Source organism: Streptopelia decaocto (assembly GCF_964273445.1).
Source record: "Streptopelia decaocto genome assembly, chromosome: Z".
Classification (NCBI taxonomy): Eukaryota; Metazoa; Chordata; class Aves; order Columbiformes; family Columbidae; genus Streptopelia; species Streptopelia decaocto.
Window position 1 is genome coordinate 9,689,107 of NC_138657.1, and position 17,795 is coordinate 9,706,901.

Here is a 17,795-nt window from a genome sequence, read left to right on the forward strand (position 1 = left end):
CATTATCACCACTTTATACATAGAAACCACATCCAGAGACATGCTACTACACACAAAAATCTCTGCCAGCAAGCAGAACTGAACCTGTGTCTCGGAACACCATCACTCCCCATTCTGGGCACGTTTCAGCGAGGTGTATGACATTTCCTGAATCCTCTACAAGGTTGTGCCTGGCTGCACTTTTAATGTCACAAATAGAATGAAACTGATCAAGTCTGCAGCGTTCAGATAGCTGCCAAGGGTAGGAGGAGATATGAGGAAGGCACTGGCTGGGAGGCGAGCCATGTACAGAGCACTCAAACACAGAGGATATAAGAAGACGAAGGTTACGGGACTCTCAGACCAATCGAACAGTTTCAAAATGACTCCACACAACTCTCCCTGGGAAAAGAAGTCTTGTCCACCAAAAGGTGACCTTTGCAAAGTGGTCCAGCAGGTGTTTCATCAGCACTGGCTTGCACTGGGCCAGAAGCAATTCTGCCCTTTTGCATTGCAGTTTATCTGAGAGATGCATTAGCACAGCTGCCTGTTGGAAGGGAGACACTTCAGGCTCTACATGGGAGCTCACAGCTTTGGTCATCTGTCATTAGTAAAACAGCAGATTTTCACTGGCATTACAAAATGCAGAGGCACAGGACCACACAGTGATTTAGATGGGAAGGGGCCCTGGAGGCCTTTGGTTGAACTCCTACTCAAAGCAGGGCCGGCACAACCCACAACCTTGAGCGGTTACATTACCAATGTCTTCAAGAATGGAGATCCCACAGCCTTGACGATGGCACCACTTCATAGTTTGACTACTGTCATCATAAAAAGATCTCTCCTAATATTTGATCAGTTTCCCTTCTTGCAGCTTGTTCCTATTGCAGGGTTGCCTCTTATGCTTTGTCTACATTTTGCCTATAGTCCCCACTAAGAACATGGTTCATATGGACTTTCATTTAGTGCTGTTAGTTCCTTAATTCCTTAGATCTCCCTTGCAGTTACCTTAGGCCCCGACAGTTATTGATCTGCCATTCTACCTGCTATCTACAGGGTCAAATATTGACACTGCACAGCTGAGATGCCATAGTCAAACCTAGGTGGCAAACACTAAGAAACATTCATATTTAGAAAAGACACCATAGGAGGCAAGCGATCACTGGGGTTCTGCCTTGGCACCCCCTCCAGGACACAGTATTTCTGCTGTGAGCCACAACCAGGACCCCGACCCTTCCAAACTCTCAGATTCGCTCAGAGTTTTCTCAGACACTTTCATCTTTACCATCACCATCTAGACAGGTTTTCTCCAGCCCACAGGAAGCAATTCTGTATTTTGCATGAAAGGAAATGAAGCAGTGACTTCAGCCTAACACTGCAGAGCCAGCTCACCCACAGTCTTCTGAGGACAAAAATTTAATGTGCATTCAGTTACTTATTATCTCCCAGTGTTTCTTTGTTGTTGTTCAATGAAAGTAACAGCAATGAATAGTTAAAAGTCCTTTTCCAGAGAAAGAAAACTGACTTTTTTTTTTTTTTTATTCCAAGTTCAAAAGGGCCAAAATCTACAATTTGGATTCCAGCCTGCCCCAAAACCACAAGTGCCTCATCATTGTGCTCAAAACCCACCAATTTACTGTGATAAAACCGTCTAAAATAATTATACTGAAGATCTGATTAAGAGACGAAATTTCCCACAGCTGTGCATTGTTCCTCAGAAACTGGCATGTGAGTGGGACCATTACAAAGTCCTGGAGACACTGAGAGGAGAAGCACCTGAAAGCATTACATCAGACAAACAAGGTGTATTTATTGTTTCCCAGAATGGTGTTTAAATACCAGAATATCAACATTCACACATTGTAACGGGCACACCTTTGCCTCACTCCTTGTTACCCCAGTTTGTCATTTATCACCTCACCAGCTGGGTCCTTGGCAAGCCTCAAAGGAGGGAGACAAGCCACCACTCCCAGGGGACACCTGAGAGGCAGCAGGGGATCTTCCTCCAGCCTTGGCCCGTGAGCAACCCCAGCTCCATTTCCCAATGGTAAAGCTGTAGCCAAATGCCCTTGAGTGGAGATCCCCTGCTCTGGGACCAAGCTCAAATGGAGGTCCATGCGAGCACCATGTGTGGTACATCTCCTTGGAAAAGGGACATATGCTTCCCTAACGAGGAGCAAGGGGCACTCCAGGAATCGACAAGGACCTCTCCATCGCATGGCACAGTGGGTAGAAGACTGCAGCGCAGGAGTCTGTGCTTTCCGGCAGCACCGTCACCAGCAGAGTCTGGGGATTTCTGCCTAAAAAAGCTGAGGAAGCTACTGTAACACAGGTCTGAGCTGCATGAGCCACTCTTGTTTTCCCCAGCATGTGCTGCTGAGCAGCCACAGGGGAATCAGCCAACACGGGCAGAAACTCCCTCTCTTCCCTTCTAGAAATAAATCACTGAAACAACACAGCTGTACTAAGCCAATGAAACAGTGTGGCAGAGAGAACAGGAAAACCATCTAAAAGAATGATGCTTCTGCAGCTTGGGAGGTAAGTGCAAACCGCAGAGGGAAGCTGGAACAGTTTCTTCCCGCTTCAGGTAAATTTGATCAGCACTCTAATTCATCTTCTAATTAATAATCAGATTAATTTGATTTGACTAATTCCAACATTATCTCAAAACATTACACAAATTAACAGCACTGGCCAGTTAATTACATGTAGACTGCTGCTTCCTCCCTGGAAAGGCAAAGAGAGAAACTGAGGATTGCGTGAAAACCGTAGTGGCAATTTCTGTTCTACTTTAAGGAAACAAGGAATTGTGCCATTGAAGCTTTCTGCGGCTGTTCAGTATTCATTTCAGTGAGCTGGCTCTGTTCCTAAGCCTCTCTGCTTCTCTTGGGCAGGCAGACAAATCTCCAAGGATGGAGCAGTGCGAGCAGCAGCTCTGAACCCTGGAAGGATTATTTAGTACCAGCTGGGGAATTGGCTGATTTGCAGTAACATCCTTACAGCGAAAGCTAGGCTTGAGAGACACTAATGAATGTGGTGGAGTCATCCCAGAATATTTTTAAGGAAAAGGCTTGAAAATTTTATGTTCGTGCAGAGCAACTTGTTCCACTTTAAACATTGTTTTCATAAACTTGTAATACTGGGAAAAATTAAAATAATTATTATTTCTCACCCTCCTCATCCCCCTGCCCCAATATTTTGGAACTGACAGTGCACTGGAATATCAGTGCTTTCTCCTAGGATCTGCATAACATATTGCTGTGGGACAAATCACTTTTGAATTCACCAGCCCTGTGATAATGGAACTCAAGCTCTGGTGCTTAAACTTTCAAGACGCTCTTAATTTTTACATTCCCTGTCCCTGGAAAACCAGCTGATAAAAATACCCATGCTATATTTACCTCCAGAAAAAGGTCTGCATTCTAAGATCTCCAGCTCTGAGGAAAAAAAGAAATTACATTTTTTCTCTGGCTAGTTTCACCCTTCCTGAAGTATCTGCAACCATCAAAATAAGGGGCTGTCTGAAGCTCTGTAAAGCAGAGGTCAGCTATCCAAATGTGCAGATATGTGTTGCTGTAGCCCACCTGAAGCCCAAGACAAAATCAGTTACTGGCAAGCTGGAAACTTTTGATCCTTTGAAATGCTGTGGAGGCAAGGACTGAAGTTCTCTGCTGTTCTCGTAAAGCCACAGAGACTGGCTCCTTCTCACTCCCCTTCCCTGGTCCCCAGAGACTGGCCGTAGGCACAGAACCCAAGTGCTTGCCATGACTGTCATGAATAGTACATTCCTGTCTGAAAAAATTATAGTGATTTAACCATAGTTTCTATTTTATTGTGAGATGGGCTGAAAGCATTTCTACACCCATGTCAGCATGACAACAGGAACGCTGGAGATTTAGCAGTTGTCCAATAACCAACTGCCAACAATGTCAGTATGACAGTACAAGTGAAATAAGCCTGCAAGAAGGTGAAAGTTTCTGAGGAAAAAAAAAAAAAAGGCATTAGAAACAACTGGCATGAGATGAAGATGAAACCATATACATCTTATGAAGCTCATTGTGGCATCAGAACCTACAGGTAACTATAAGTTCAATCAAAAGCAGGCAGGATTTCCAGGAATTTCCCTTTTCTGCCAGTGCCAACAGAAAATTTACTAGTTCAGTCTGCAGATGTACGTTTCAGTCACTAAATCAGAAATAAAGTGGCCATTTTTTTTCTTTCCAAGGAAAACCATTTTTTCTTTATATAGATGCCATTTATTACCAAATTCACCATATCCTACTACTTTGCAGCAAGGATGATAATACCACCACACTCAGAAAATTCAAAATGAGTACAGCAGATGACTTATCCTCAGTGGTACACTTGGGAGAAAAATGCATTTCACAGAACAGAGTCAGACATACATGATTTTCATTTATTTAACAGTGTCATCATAAGATTCAGGCATCTCTCCTTGCAAGAAACTCTTGTTATCAGAGACCAAGAGGTTATCAGAAGGAACATTAAAAGACTTTTGTAATTCTGATGTATGATGATTAGCTACACAGTGTAGCAAAAAAATATGGTTAAACAAAGTCAGTTGCATCACATGTTTCAAGAACAACAAAAAACCCTGCAGAAAAACAGGTTGGTGTTATTTATTTTGCCACTAGAAGTGCAGGGAAATGCACATGCAGTGGCACCAACCTGCAACAGCACTTCAGACAAGCGTTGTCAGCGATGAAATAAAATACATGCTTCCGTTTTCCCTATGGCCACTGTCACAGCCAAATGACTGAGACAAAAAGCTCTTACATTAAATTTACAAAGATGCTCCCTCTGGCTTGCCAGCTTTATTACACCTCACAGCTATGCTGAAACCAGGGCGTTGAATCCTCTCCAGACCTGTGCACACAAGACTGCACTTAAACGCGGCCTCTGCCTCAGACAAGGGAGCTTGTACTGAGTCCAACACTATTTTCCACAGCTCCAGAAACTCTGTTAACTGGTGCCATGAGTGTGTCGTGCTCCTTGCTGCTGGGCTTCACCCCTCTCACAGTCACCACTCATGCCATGAGGTGTCAGGACAGGGGCAAAATACAGGCAACACGGAGAGATCAGATTACTTGCTGTAAATCCTCTTAGCCAAAACAACCAGTTTGCTTCATAAAGTGAAGCAAAGAAGTGTCTCGAAGAGGAGAGGAAAGTGATTGTAAGGAACAACTAGTAAAATGTTTGACTTAAGCAATTTGTTCTCAGGTGGAGCTGCAGGATTTCAGTGAGTGTTCCTGAAAGCAAAGTACAGAGAGTGAAGCTACAACTTAAGCTACAGTGAATACACAAAAAGTTCCCTCCCATGAAGCACAGCTGTGTGGCTTGGTTTTGTTTTAGTTTTTTTGGGGGGGGGGGCGTGGAGGTGGTTGTTGGTTTTTTGGTTTGTTTTTTAGCAAGTACAATCATCACAGTATAAATAGAAACGGCTGCACTTGCTCCTTTCACTGAAGTCCCTGGAAGATTCAACAGGATCAAATGAGGATCAAACGACTCACCCCAGACTGTGACAGTCTGAATGACAAGCAGCACCCATCCCAGTACCAGATGACAGCTGAGGATACTCATGCTGAATGGTCTGACCAGCAGTGCAATGCACGGAGAGAGTCTGGGGAGACTTCGAGCCCACTTTCTATCTCATTTACTAACTTTCTGCTAATGATCATTGCCAAAACACAGTCTGCAGAGGGAAGACTTGGTGAAAACAGCTACTACCTGGAGCAGAAGTCTGAAACTAGCCTGCAAGCAGAGGAAAGTCTCTCAGAAAAAGATAGGTATGAGAAATAAAATGAAATTTTTCATATGGAAACATTGTGCTGAGCACCAGCCAGGAGGACAGAAAAAGATCCCTCTGACATATGCTTTGGTTGAAGATTAGCTCAATACTACGTAATAATACGTTAGATCATTAAATAATGTGTCGAATAATACAATAATACAAATAATGCATGAAATAATTTATTAATACAGACTACATTACGAATGAAAAGAAGAATGTCTTCCCAGTGAAGTTTGATCCATTGTCTCCTTGAGGTTGTACCTAGAGATGACAATAAAGTATGGTGCAAAGAGGCCTGTGCTGTCCCTGAACACATCTTGTCTAGATGAAGCCAGACAGCCAGCGTAACCACATCGCATAACCCAAGAAACAACCTACTAGTTTCTATCCAGCCCTGGATCCAGTCACCTAGGGTGATTACTGTGCTTCTGCACCCAGCGTGTCTGACAGCTTGTGTTGTGTGGGAGGGTCACACCAGCTCCACACTGCACTTACAGGCAGGTCTCTGCACCCAAAACGTCCAACATTCACTACCGTCTTTCATTCCTTGTATTTAACATGGGTTAAGGAAACTACAAAAACAGCACTGCCCAACTCCCAAAGAAGACTCGGATCCAGCTTTTCATACATAAAAGCAGAAGAAAGTTATTGGGCCACTGAAAAGAAAGAAAATGTTGATCCAGTGGAGCAAAACCCCAAAATTTTGCATCAAATTTTGCCAGAGCAAGGCTTTAAACTGAAGATCCAAATAAAGAGCACATTCTTACTGCCACTTGCTGACCCAATGCTGAATGAAGGCACAAACCTCCTACTAACTTCATTGTTAAAGCATCAAGGTGTGGTAATGACACTCAGTCTCCCTTTACAAACACCACCTGCAAAAGTCACTTCCCTAAACAATGGTACTCTGCTTATTTGGGAAAAGTTGGAGAAATACATTTATTTTTTTAACTTGCAAGTCATCTATCCCTGCAGCACAAAGTAAAATGAAAGTCTCAACATTCAGCTGAGTTTCAATACAGAAAACAATACCGTTATTGCAGAGGATTTTCATAAACTCATGATGTAATCCAATTCAAAAGCCCTACCTTTTTTCAGAGAGTATGCTGTACCAAAAACTATAGCCTCTTCTGCACATCCCTTTCACGTTTCTCACCACATTCCTTGTTACACTGTTGCATACATTAAAACTACTGCAGACAAGAACTCAAACAGGACTGTGGTGCAGCATTCATCTTTCACAGTAAATAAATCATGTACATCTTTAATCAACTTTTGAATTTGATGCAAAGTTAATGTAAGAAAAACATACTAAAGAGAAAGACATAAAACACAGTACACAAGGACATATTCTGATAGGAATTTATCAGTGTAATTACAAACACTGCAAAGCTCACTATTTGTGAAATTTGCAACTTTTCACACAGAAAATGGACAAGGACCAAAGTTTTGCTGATCAGTGACTCAGTGATCTGTTTGAATTGCATGTACTCAGCTAATTGAATATTTTGATCTGCTCAGAACAGCTACATTGCAGCTTTCTGGTTGGATAATGAAGAAAATCAGGTAAAAAAAAGTTATGTGGCTGTGACTGCCAAAAATAAAGAGATTATAAATAAAAAGGAAATAGCATTAATACTTGTATTTGTATTGAGCATCCTTCTGCTCATCTAAGCCTTTTAAAGCCCTTCAACTGTCCTTTTTAATATAGCCGCAAATAATCCAGGATATACTGCATGTCCAACCCAGGTTTTACTTCCTCCTCATCCTGTTTCCTTATTTCCAGTAACACATCACCTTTGCATTAGAGCCTCTCTGGAGCCCAGGCAATTCACAACTAATCACTGAAGTGAGCAAGCTATTGTAAAAGGCTTAACAAGCTCTACCCCTCAGCCCTGCATTGTGATTACCTCAGAATAATTACTTCTGGAGATAACTGATGAAGATCATATTAGGCTAAGGCAAAACAGAGACCCAGCTAAGCGTAAATCAATTACAGATGAAAAGAGAGGAGAGTGGACAAGATCCTACAGGACTATTGCTTTTATTTACAGAGAAGTCAAGGAGAATTCAAATAATTTCTTATACTTACAATAGCTGTTGGGGTTGAAGCCAGCACGCAGTAGAGCACAAGAGGCGAAATGAAGCTCTCGTCCTCTGTTCCAGGGTACGGTTTCATCAAATTGCCATCCTGACAGAAGAAACCTTGGATATGCACCTGAAAAGTATCGGTGCACTCGAAGTAGTAGGCGAGCAGAACAGTTCCAGCCATGATGACAAGCTGAAAATAGAGCATGGTCACACAGAGACATCAGTTGCTTTTTTAACAGATGCAGCTATGCCTTCGAGCTACTCTGGTCCTGTAGACCATATTCCCGTCACCGTCACCCCAACAGCCCTCGCAATACTGGTGTGTGAGCCTGTGTGTTTCTGCGCGCTCGCTTTCCAACGTCTGTTACATAAACCTTTTGGCAAACGACACTAATGAACGTCTCGGATGGCGGTGGGTCCGTAGCGCGGCTCGTAGAGCGACGGGAGCTTTGACAGCTACTTTATCAAAGGGCATGTGAGTGTCAACAGCAGCAACGATCAATGAAAGCTACAGGACGAGGGGCAGCACTACAGGAGCCAACAGCGATGACAAGCTAAAACCTGTGCGCAGTGGTGGGGAGCTGGAAAGGATTATTATAAAGGATAAAGGAAGCTAAAGCCAAAATGCTTCCCCGCTGCAGCTGTAAGCCCATGCTGGGGAATGTGCACCCTGTGCTAAGCCAGAAGAGCCCTCTGTGCCCCGGGTGAAAACTCATCCAGAGGAAGATCTGCCTCCTGCCACTCAACTTTTCTTGGAGCTGCTGCTTACCAGTAAAGCTTTAGAAGGCTACCCAGAAATCCCGACTCCCTGAACAACTGGTTGGAGCTACTGTGCACTGCCTGGCTGCCCCACTCCATCATACCGCATTTGAAAAAGACTCTGGCTTGAGCCTGGATCTTCAACTTCACACATGTAATCCTCAAATAGCCTTTCTTGTCTCTTTTTTTGTAGTTTATTGCTAGCAAAATGGGCTGGTTGAAAAACCTCAGCTATCAACTTTTTTTTGCATACATCCACAGCTACTGTGCATCAGTTTTGGTCAGTGTCAGCGTCCGCTTCCCACTCTGCTTCAACAACGCATCTCAAAACAATCTCACAAAGGTTGTCACTAATCTCACCTCATGAAATAAAGAGGATATACTAATTCATCATTCCTGTTCCCTCTCTGCCAGGTAGCAAAGGAAATCTCCAGTCACAATCCTCATCACTTACAAAAATAGCAATATTGATTTGGAAATTACAAAAATTACAGTATCTGATTCAGAATTCTCTTTAGAGAGACTAACACCTCCTGCCACTCTTACAAGTGTTGTCACATATACAATTATCTTGCCACAGCATAGAAAATAAAAATAATAAAGCGAAATAACAAGCTCCAAAGTGACTTGTTTTCAGTATTTTGGCTCAAAGATTTCTGCATAAAAACTGTGTTGCCATGAGGTTATTGTAAGAATAGAGAGTTAAAAGGTAATTTTGGCAACTCTGTCTCAAAGATACACTTACAAGCCATCCACACATTCGTCTGGCCTAACCTTGCACAATATGCTCAGACAGCCATTAAAGTAATTGTATATTTAAGTGAGTGTTCAACTAAAATAAACTGCCATGAAATCACTGATGAAAGTAGAAGATTACAGAATCACAGAGTGGTTGAGGCTGGAAGGGACCTCTGAAAGTCACCTGGTCCATTCCTTGAACCAGTTGCCCATGACCATGTCCAGATGGCTTTTGAGTATCTCCAAGGATAGTGACTCCATAGCCTCCCTGAGCAACCTGTAGGATACACTTAAGCAGGCCAAAGTGAAGCCAAAGGTGAGAGATTCTGAACCCTCCCCCATTTTTTACCTTCAAAATTAACAATAGGGTTTTGTAGCCACATTCTTAAAACTGCAGATTAATGCTACCCCTGGAAAATACAGCCTGGATTGTTTTATGTTTTTGGCTCACCCAATCAGCTCTATGGATTCAAACATCAAGTTCTGCTGATTACAGCGTTATGGTACCAAGTGAAATTTATACAGACAAAGCACATAGCCCCTTTTTAGAATCTCAAGCAACTAGGAATCTACATAATTATTTCATCAAATGGTGCATGTTCTCTCTCTCACCCTGATTTACAGCATGTAATATGTCAACATAAAATGTTAATCAAGCATTTGTTTTCTGAAACAATTTTGTCTTCCTTCTAATGATTCAGTAACTTTAAGATCCAGAACTTTGAAATCTAACACCCCACAATGAATTACAGACAAGCTAACCACATATGGTCAGTAGAAGGCAGTTGCCCGCTGCCCGTCCTCCCCGTTCACACTTCTTCTGTTGCCAGTGGTGTCCATTGAAGACAGCTGGAACTGGCTGGAAGCTCAAAAGATTTAGTCTGTAATTTTTCCTATGCAATATCTACCTCTAGAAGTGTGAACAAATGTATTCTCTCACAAAATTTTATCCGGATTGTGTAACAGCTTTAGATGAAACTGTTAAGAGTATTCTGTTTCTCAAATGTATAGCTGAAAAAAGTACTTACTTTTGTCAACTTTCATAGTTTAACCCAACATTTTCAAGACCCCATACCTGCCCCAAAGGATTTTTTTTTTTTAGCAAACATAAAGCAAGATGTATTCGTGTATTCCCCAGAGACCTTTACAGCATCCTAGTCATTGGGATTCCCTATAAACAAACACAGTCCTATAATTAAGGATTTGGAACTTAACTCATGAACAGCTACAGATTTCCTGATCAACCGTGGGAAACTCAGTTTTATAAATTAACATCAGAGGAAGGCAATGACACTGTCACTAACTGACATGCCCAGGTGAACATGTTAGAGATTACAGGATGCCTGGACAGTGGTATTTAAGCTCAGTTGCAGCACCTCCTACACCCAGGGCTGTCAGAAGCAACCTGACCCACCCTTAATATCCCAAACACACCCTCAGAGATGCTTTAGGTTGCCAGGCCCAGCCAGCATACATGGGGAGAGAGCAGATGGTACCATATCAAGAGCTTGTTTTCCCCCTGTTACTGGGAAACGGAGAAAGCAGGTACTGAACTTATTTGGGTGTTGTATGGAAAAAAAGATTTCCAAAAAAATGTGGTTTTTTGATATGGGAGGAAAATTTCACTTATCCCAAATGCACTGTCTAGCCAGTGGTTGCACAACTTAACCTTGACCTTCCCAGAGCCAAATGCTGCCTCAGTGCTGCGTGAATACCCCTCCTACACATAAAATACAGATCTAGTCTGACTTATGTCAATACTGACCTGCAACATGACAGATACCTCAATAACAAACACAATTCCAGTCACACTTTAGCTTCTCTGTTTTGTTCTTCTGAGAAAGAAAAAAACATATTATCTGCAAAAAGAGATTTGAATTGTGAAAATGTCAGATCCTGTTGGTGATGGCCAGCATCTCAGGGAAACAGCAACAGCAGACATCAGAAATTAGACCTCCAGCTCAACAGGCTCTGTCATGGTCTCAGGATAACAAGAGATGATGTGAGGTACCAAAAGGATAGTCCAGCTGTTACCATAAACCTTAGCAAAATTTTTGCAGCCAGTGAAGACTTGACCACAGTTGTCTGGTGTATTCCTGCGCCTGATGTTGATTATTCGCTGCTCTAGGCAAAAGGCAAACAAAAACATGGAGAACTTAGTTTTCTTTTCCCCTTCCCTCCTCTTTTTCCTTTCTTCTTTCCCTTCCACTTGGTGACTATTTCATATGTATGTGTCGTGACATGAATGAGGTTTTTTGTTTGTTTTTAAAGGGGAAATTAAAATTGTAAGTGCTCAACAGTGATAATATGTGACTGAGGAATCATACGGCAATTAGGGCAAGAAGGTACAGCTGCAAGAAAGGGTCAAACTGGCTGGAAGCAGAGATGCCAGAGATAGAACACTACCTGCAAGGTAATGAGGTTTGCCTGGTGATGAGAGAAGAAACAGCCTCTGCATTGTCTCGTGGTCATCCTGGAATGGAGGCACCCAGGGGCCACCTCTAAGCAGCAGAGCTGGGCCAGGAGATGGACCCATGGCTGGTATGCCCCATCCAGCCACGCTCAGAATCATTCTATGATTCTATGAACCTTTTTTGATTTCTAGAGCTAGGACCTAAAACGACAAATGCACAGACCCCTGATTTTTGTAGCCATAGTCAGTTTGTAGCAGACAACAACTTCGCTTTTTCTCCCTGTTTTCAGGTTTACAGTAATTGAAGGAAGCAATGAAGAAGAGCAGGTATATTGATTTAAGACAGAAATTATCCAGTTCCATAATTCAGAAAACACTATACAGTTTAACACTGAAATTTTGCAGGGTTTATTAATCTTTATAAACTCATTTCCTTGAGTTTACCTGGGAAAAATTAAAGATGTTCAATAATTCAGTTTAGAAAAGCAACCAGTGAATAGAAATGTCTAAGGTGCTTAATGGCCTCCATTACCACAGTATTTACCCATGTCATAATCCTTAATATTTAGCATTGCTACTCCATTGTAAGATAAGAAAATGCTCTTATCACCATTTTACAGAGAGAGGACAAAAGCAGAGGAGATAAAATGACTACCCTTAGGTCACAGTAAAGCCAGTGGCACAGCCAAGATTTACCTTTCTTCTGGACCGTATTTTTCTGTATTAGTCAATAATCTGAACATGAAAAAGCTCAATGATATGTGCTTATGTCCTGATTCTGCAGAAGCTAATTCATGATAGTCTGAAGGAAACACATCACGTGTCTGATTCAGCTTCATTTAAAAATTCCTGCTTGATTTTAGATCAGACTTGACAAGTTGGACTCAAACAATTGGTTTGTGTTTTTTCCTTAAATCCAGCTATTTAAATGGATTAATTCTGTAGCACTCAACATCTATTCCTCGCCACACCATTAAATTCTGACAGCGTAACTCAGAGACCACTGCACATCCAAAACAAAATTACTACAAAACAAAACCATACACCCAGTAGTGGTACTGAAGTCCCAGGCTGCACAGAGTCTCTTCATTCACTGCAAAGAACTTTTTTTTATTATTATTTTTTTTTTCCTTACAGTTATCCACAGAGAAAAGGCCCCTGTTCTGCAAACAGGAAAGTTCAGGAAAGGGACATAAAGCTGTAAAAGACAGAGCTTATTGTAAAAAGACAACAGACGCAGTGGGAGGCATGGCTTTTTGATCAGCCTATATTGAAGACTTCCCAGAGTTCTTAATAGAGGATCAAGAAATTGAGGGAGAAAAGGAAGAGGTTGTAAAAATTTCTCATGCAGTCTCTAGCCATACAATCTCTATGTGCTGTAACAAAGGCATATAGCCACAGCAAAAATCTCCTTTTGCTGTGTGTTTCGTCGTTCATCTAAATCATAATGCAAATCCAAACGAATTTGAAAAACCCCAAGTACTGCTGGTATTTATACATAAATAGGTAAATTATTTCAGCTTATCAGCCTTCCCACATGCTACTGATAATACATCTTACAGTGCCTTTAATGTGCATGACTGATAATTGGAAAATTGTTCTTGCACACAAATGACAACATAAAAGACTCCATTTTTATTCCTTCTGAAAGAAACCAAACCAGTATATTGCATGATTAGCAGAGAGTCGGTGAGATCCCTACCGATAACCCTTGCTCAGTTTGTTTCCAGCAAGCTTCAATGGGAGGTTTCAGCTCACAAAATGGAAGTCATGATTTCACGAGCAGAGCACCACAAACCTGCATGAGTGTTTTCAACCCTATGGGTACATGGTGTGGCTCACAGTTCCATCCATTTTAATGGGATTTCCACCTCCCCTTCTGCATAAACTTTAGTGACCAACTGTTACGCAAAGCCTGAAAAATTTTGGTGTGCTGTTTTAGCCAGGTGATGAGAACGTGACTCTTGAAATAGACACACTGGAGCATCCAACTAGCTGTAGCATATGTGTGCCATGAAAGCAGACAGGTTAGCTACATATAGAACTCCTAAGTTACTGCTGGAAGGAATACTGGAAACCACTTACGAAGTCATCCTTCACCTGATACAGATTTCTTATCCCTAGTGTCTGTAGCTGACATAAATAGAGAAAGAAAACATCTGATTACTTATATTTTGTTTTCTTAAATAATCAAACTTCCTTCAAATACTGGCATAAGATTAGACTCCTGGAAAAGACTGGATTTGTATCATTACATTATAATTTTACTTAAAACAATTACTTTGACAAGCTTTTCTACAGGATGGCTCTGGGAATTTTTTCAGGTCTCCTGATATTGCCTATGCCCAAACCCTGACTGTAACTTCTTAAGAAGATTCTACATTTTTGCATTGCAGAGTGGGCAGGCGGCGAGGAAAATGTTAAACACCTTGTCAGACAAGCCTTCCTTACAGATAACAAAGGTGGAGACAACAATTAATTACAAGCCCATCTGATCCAGATGTGCTAACAGCTAAAATGCCTATTTACACACTGAGGTGTGAGGGCAGTAGGTACCTATTTTCACTAGCATTAACAGGAGTTAGCAGTGTTAATTCTTCAGGGATCAGCAAAAGACTTCGTCTCTACAGCAGTTCATTAAGCATTTGTTCTGTACCATCATATCACAAATAAGATGCCTTAAAACATTTCACCTTCACACTTCTGTAGCATATCCAGGCCTCTATATCAGAGTAAAGGCTCTTACAGTCTCTGACTGCAGTGAATTAATGTTTTTAATGCATGGTAAGGACCTGGCCAACTGTGTGACCTTTTAGATTGCCAAGGAATTGAATGCAGCAAATAATATACTTTTGATGAAAATATTAAAAAAAAAAAAAAAAAAGGCAGCTAGAGGAATGTGTAATGAACAAATACTCCACTTAGAGACAGTGAGAAAAATAACCTGTATTGGATTTCCACTTAACAGTAAAATAATTCCACGCTAATAGTTTAATTATGCCAGATAACAACTGTCAGAATAAATACGAAAGCCAACGACCTTTCTAAGCTGCCACTCTTCAGAAGTGTTTTCTCTCCCTCACCTGACATACTTGACTTTGCAACCTGACTCTGAAATGAGATTTCCCAAGCAGCTGCAGCAAACAAAAGCCATGGTCTGTTCAGCCAGCGCAGCCCAGGACACGGCTTTGTCACGGGAGTTTTTCAGTCCCGCCGGCACGGTGGCACCAGCTGGGAAGCAGCTCGAAGGCAGAGAGGGGTCATCAGCACACACAGGCTTTTGGAGCTGCAGCTGTGTAGAAATCAGAGTGGTCTCTGCAGAGCTTCTTGCAAGTCCATTTCAAGAACTAATTGTAGTATTTTACCATTTTAGTAATTAAGTTGGGATTAGGTAAGGTTTATAAGGCTGAAGAAGACACTCTCAGACAAGAGAGGACTTTACATCTTCCTAAGGCGCTTGTTTCAGGAAAAGTAGTTTTGTGAGAGTAGCATCGCCTCTAAAATAAGGACATCTGGTTAAAAACTGTTTTGGCTTCTTTTTTATATAATAGTCGCTGAAGAATTTCTATGTGCGACACTGCAGAAACTTAAAATTACCTCAACCATCTAAAGCAGCAGATTTCTCTAGCTCTAGGTGTGTAGTTAAAGCAGCACGGTTCTCCTCATGGCAACAGAGCCATAAAGGTGTAAAAATGCTGTAATTGGTACAACTGTTTTTGTATGTAAGGAATCAAATAAATAACAGTATGCGATGCCTTGATTACCAGGCATAACTCAGCTCACACTACACACTGCTCCAGCTCTCTCAGTTTAAAGCAATGGTTTTCAACCTTTTAATTTAAAGACCCTTGAATTTTATAATACCAGTGATTCTTATGTGCTAAATTTAAGCCTACTTTATTTTGCAGGTAACTGTGATCCATGGATCAATCATAGGCTGAAACTGCCAGCCTGAAGGGAGGAGGAATGCCTACCCACACAGTCCAGTAGCTTTTATGTAGCCAAGGTCTGAGTATAAAAATGAGCCATGCCCAAAGCATCAGAGACAGATATCTTTGCATTTGCTTAGATACCCAGGTAGGATAGGAATATTCAGAAATACTCTCTCCTGTTTGTTGGAAGCAGCATTTGTTAGAAAACTGATGCAGAGCTGGTGGTCTTCTGAACTCCAGTTGCAGGCATCCATTACAACCTATAATTCTCTGGCACTCCTGTTACTTAAAATGACATTTTTCTCCAGGCATATGTCCTTTCAAAATTAATAATTCTCCATATCAACATAAAAATCTAAGCTACAGATGACCTCGGCTATTATTTTAGGTTTCCACTAGAGACGGATTTGCTTGTAATACCTTTTGTTTCTGTCTCCTCCATTGATTTTTTTTGCGACCTGTAAGATAGGAGGAAGATCATCTTAATATCCATGGTACTACTGGGCAGGTACTTGGGAAGGGCAACTCCTACAGGTGTTACAACAGTAGATGGAAACATGGACCATTCCAGGAAGAGTGAGAAGAGATCGGAAAATATCTGCTACCCTTCTGTGGGAACAATAACGGCATGTTGTGTACAAACTCAGTAACTCGCAGGCTGGAAACGGGAAGCTGCCATATGAGGAAAGGCTGGGAAAACTGGGTTTGTTAAGCCTTGACAAAAGAAGGCTTAGGGAGACATCACCATGTTCCAGTATATAAAGGGTGGCTACAAAGAAGACGGAGACTCCTTCTTTCCAAGGAGTCACAGGGAAAAGATGAGGGGCAATGGGTACCCATTACTTCTGTGGAGATTCCAGCTGGACAAAAAAGGGAAATTTTTCACAACGAGAACAATCAGTCCTTGGAATAATTTCCCCAGGGAAGTGGCAGATTCCCCAACACTGGACACTTTTAAGATTCAGCTGGACAGGGTGCCAGGCCATCTTGTCTAGACTGTTCTTTTGCCAAGAAAGGTTGGACCAGAGGATCCTTGTGGTCCCTTCCAGCCTGGTATTCTGTGATTCTCTAAACTCCTTGGCTACCTTCCCTCTTAGACTGCAGATGAGGATGCTAGAGCATGTTCTAACCTCCATCAGCACTGGAAGTTATGTAAGCTTGAGAGGACACAAAGTGCCACATCAGATGAATGCATCACATGATACTGCCCTGTCAAAAAAACCTCAGAGTGGACAAGTTTTCCTAGATCCACTGAAATCTGACACTGACTTTATCAACTAAGAAATGTAGCTGACATCAACAGCAGTCTGCCCTCTTTTCTCTAGCCCACATACTCTACTTGCTTAGCACACTTCTCCTTTATGGTGGAGAAAACTCAAGACATGGACATATCCTGTTTCAAATTCTGGCCTGTTGCCTGTCTGCTACAGCAGAAGTGGGTGTGCAAGATTTTGCCATCTCATGCTGTGGTTGTCCAAGAACCACGAACCTGCTTCCGACCAAATAGTGGGTGAATGATTCTGTCCTATTGTTTTTCCCTTTCTCACTTGTAATCTACAACCATTGCCTTTGTAAGGAAAGGGCTTACTAATTCAAAGATTATTAAAAATGCCTTTACAAACAACGAAGTAAAATTCTTTATAGATCTACCACACTGTTTCCTGAGGACACTGGCAATGGTGATGCTAACTTGCCTGTTTAAGGGCCAGCAAAGGACAGCAGGTATGTTGTAGGCCTGATAAACCGCCCTCTTCCCTCATATGTCAGTGGGTACTTCCCAGCTGGTCCTGCTTTCCTCCTAATTCTTCGTGTTAGTGACTCAAGTACACATCTATGTAACTCAGACACTTCCAGCTGTTTTGTAGGTGTTTAAACCACAGGCTGCTGCATGGTATGCATTAGATCCTGCAAGACATACACAGATGTTAGGGAGCAGATAGCATCTCTAGTTCTGTTTTCATGGTAAGGTTGAGACACCACTGGAAAATGCTCTGCAGTCTCCTTTCACTGATAAAAATCAGCACTTTAATGCTACAAAATTTGCTGGCCTTTTCCCACACAGTCTTCTCTA

At 41.8% G+C, this 17,795-nt stretch overlaps 1 protein-coding gene across 1 annotated transcript in view; it reads right to left on the bottom strand.

The window, feature by feature from the left end:
• Positions 1–17,795, bottom strand: part of PLPPR1 (phospholipid phosphatase related 1) — a 132,426-nt gene that overhangs the window by 27,103 nt on the left and 87,528 nt on the right. Inside the window, exon 3 of the mRNA XM_082074841.1 lies at positions 7,884–8,072. Coding sequence (XP_081930967.1) covers positions 7,884–8,072 — 189 coding nt within the window. The remainder of the gene's footprint in view (positions 1–7,883; positions 8,073–17,795) is intronic.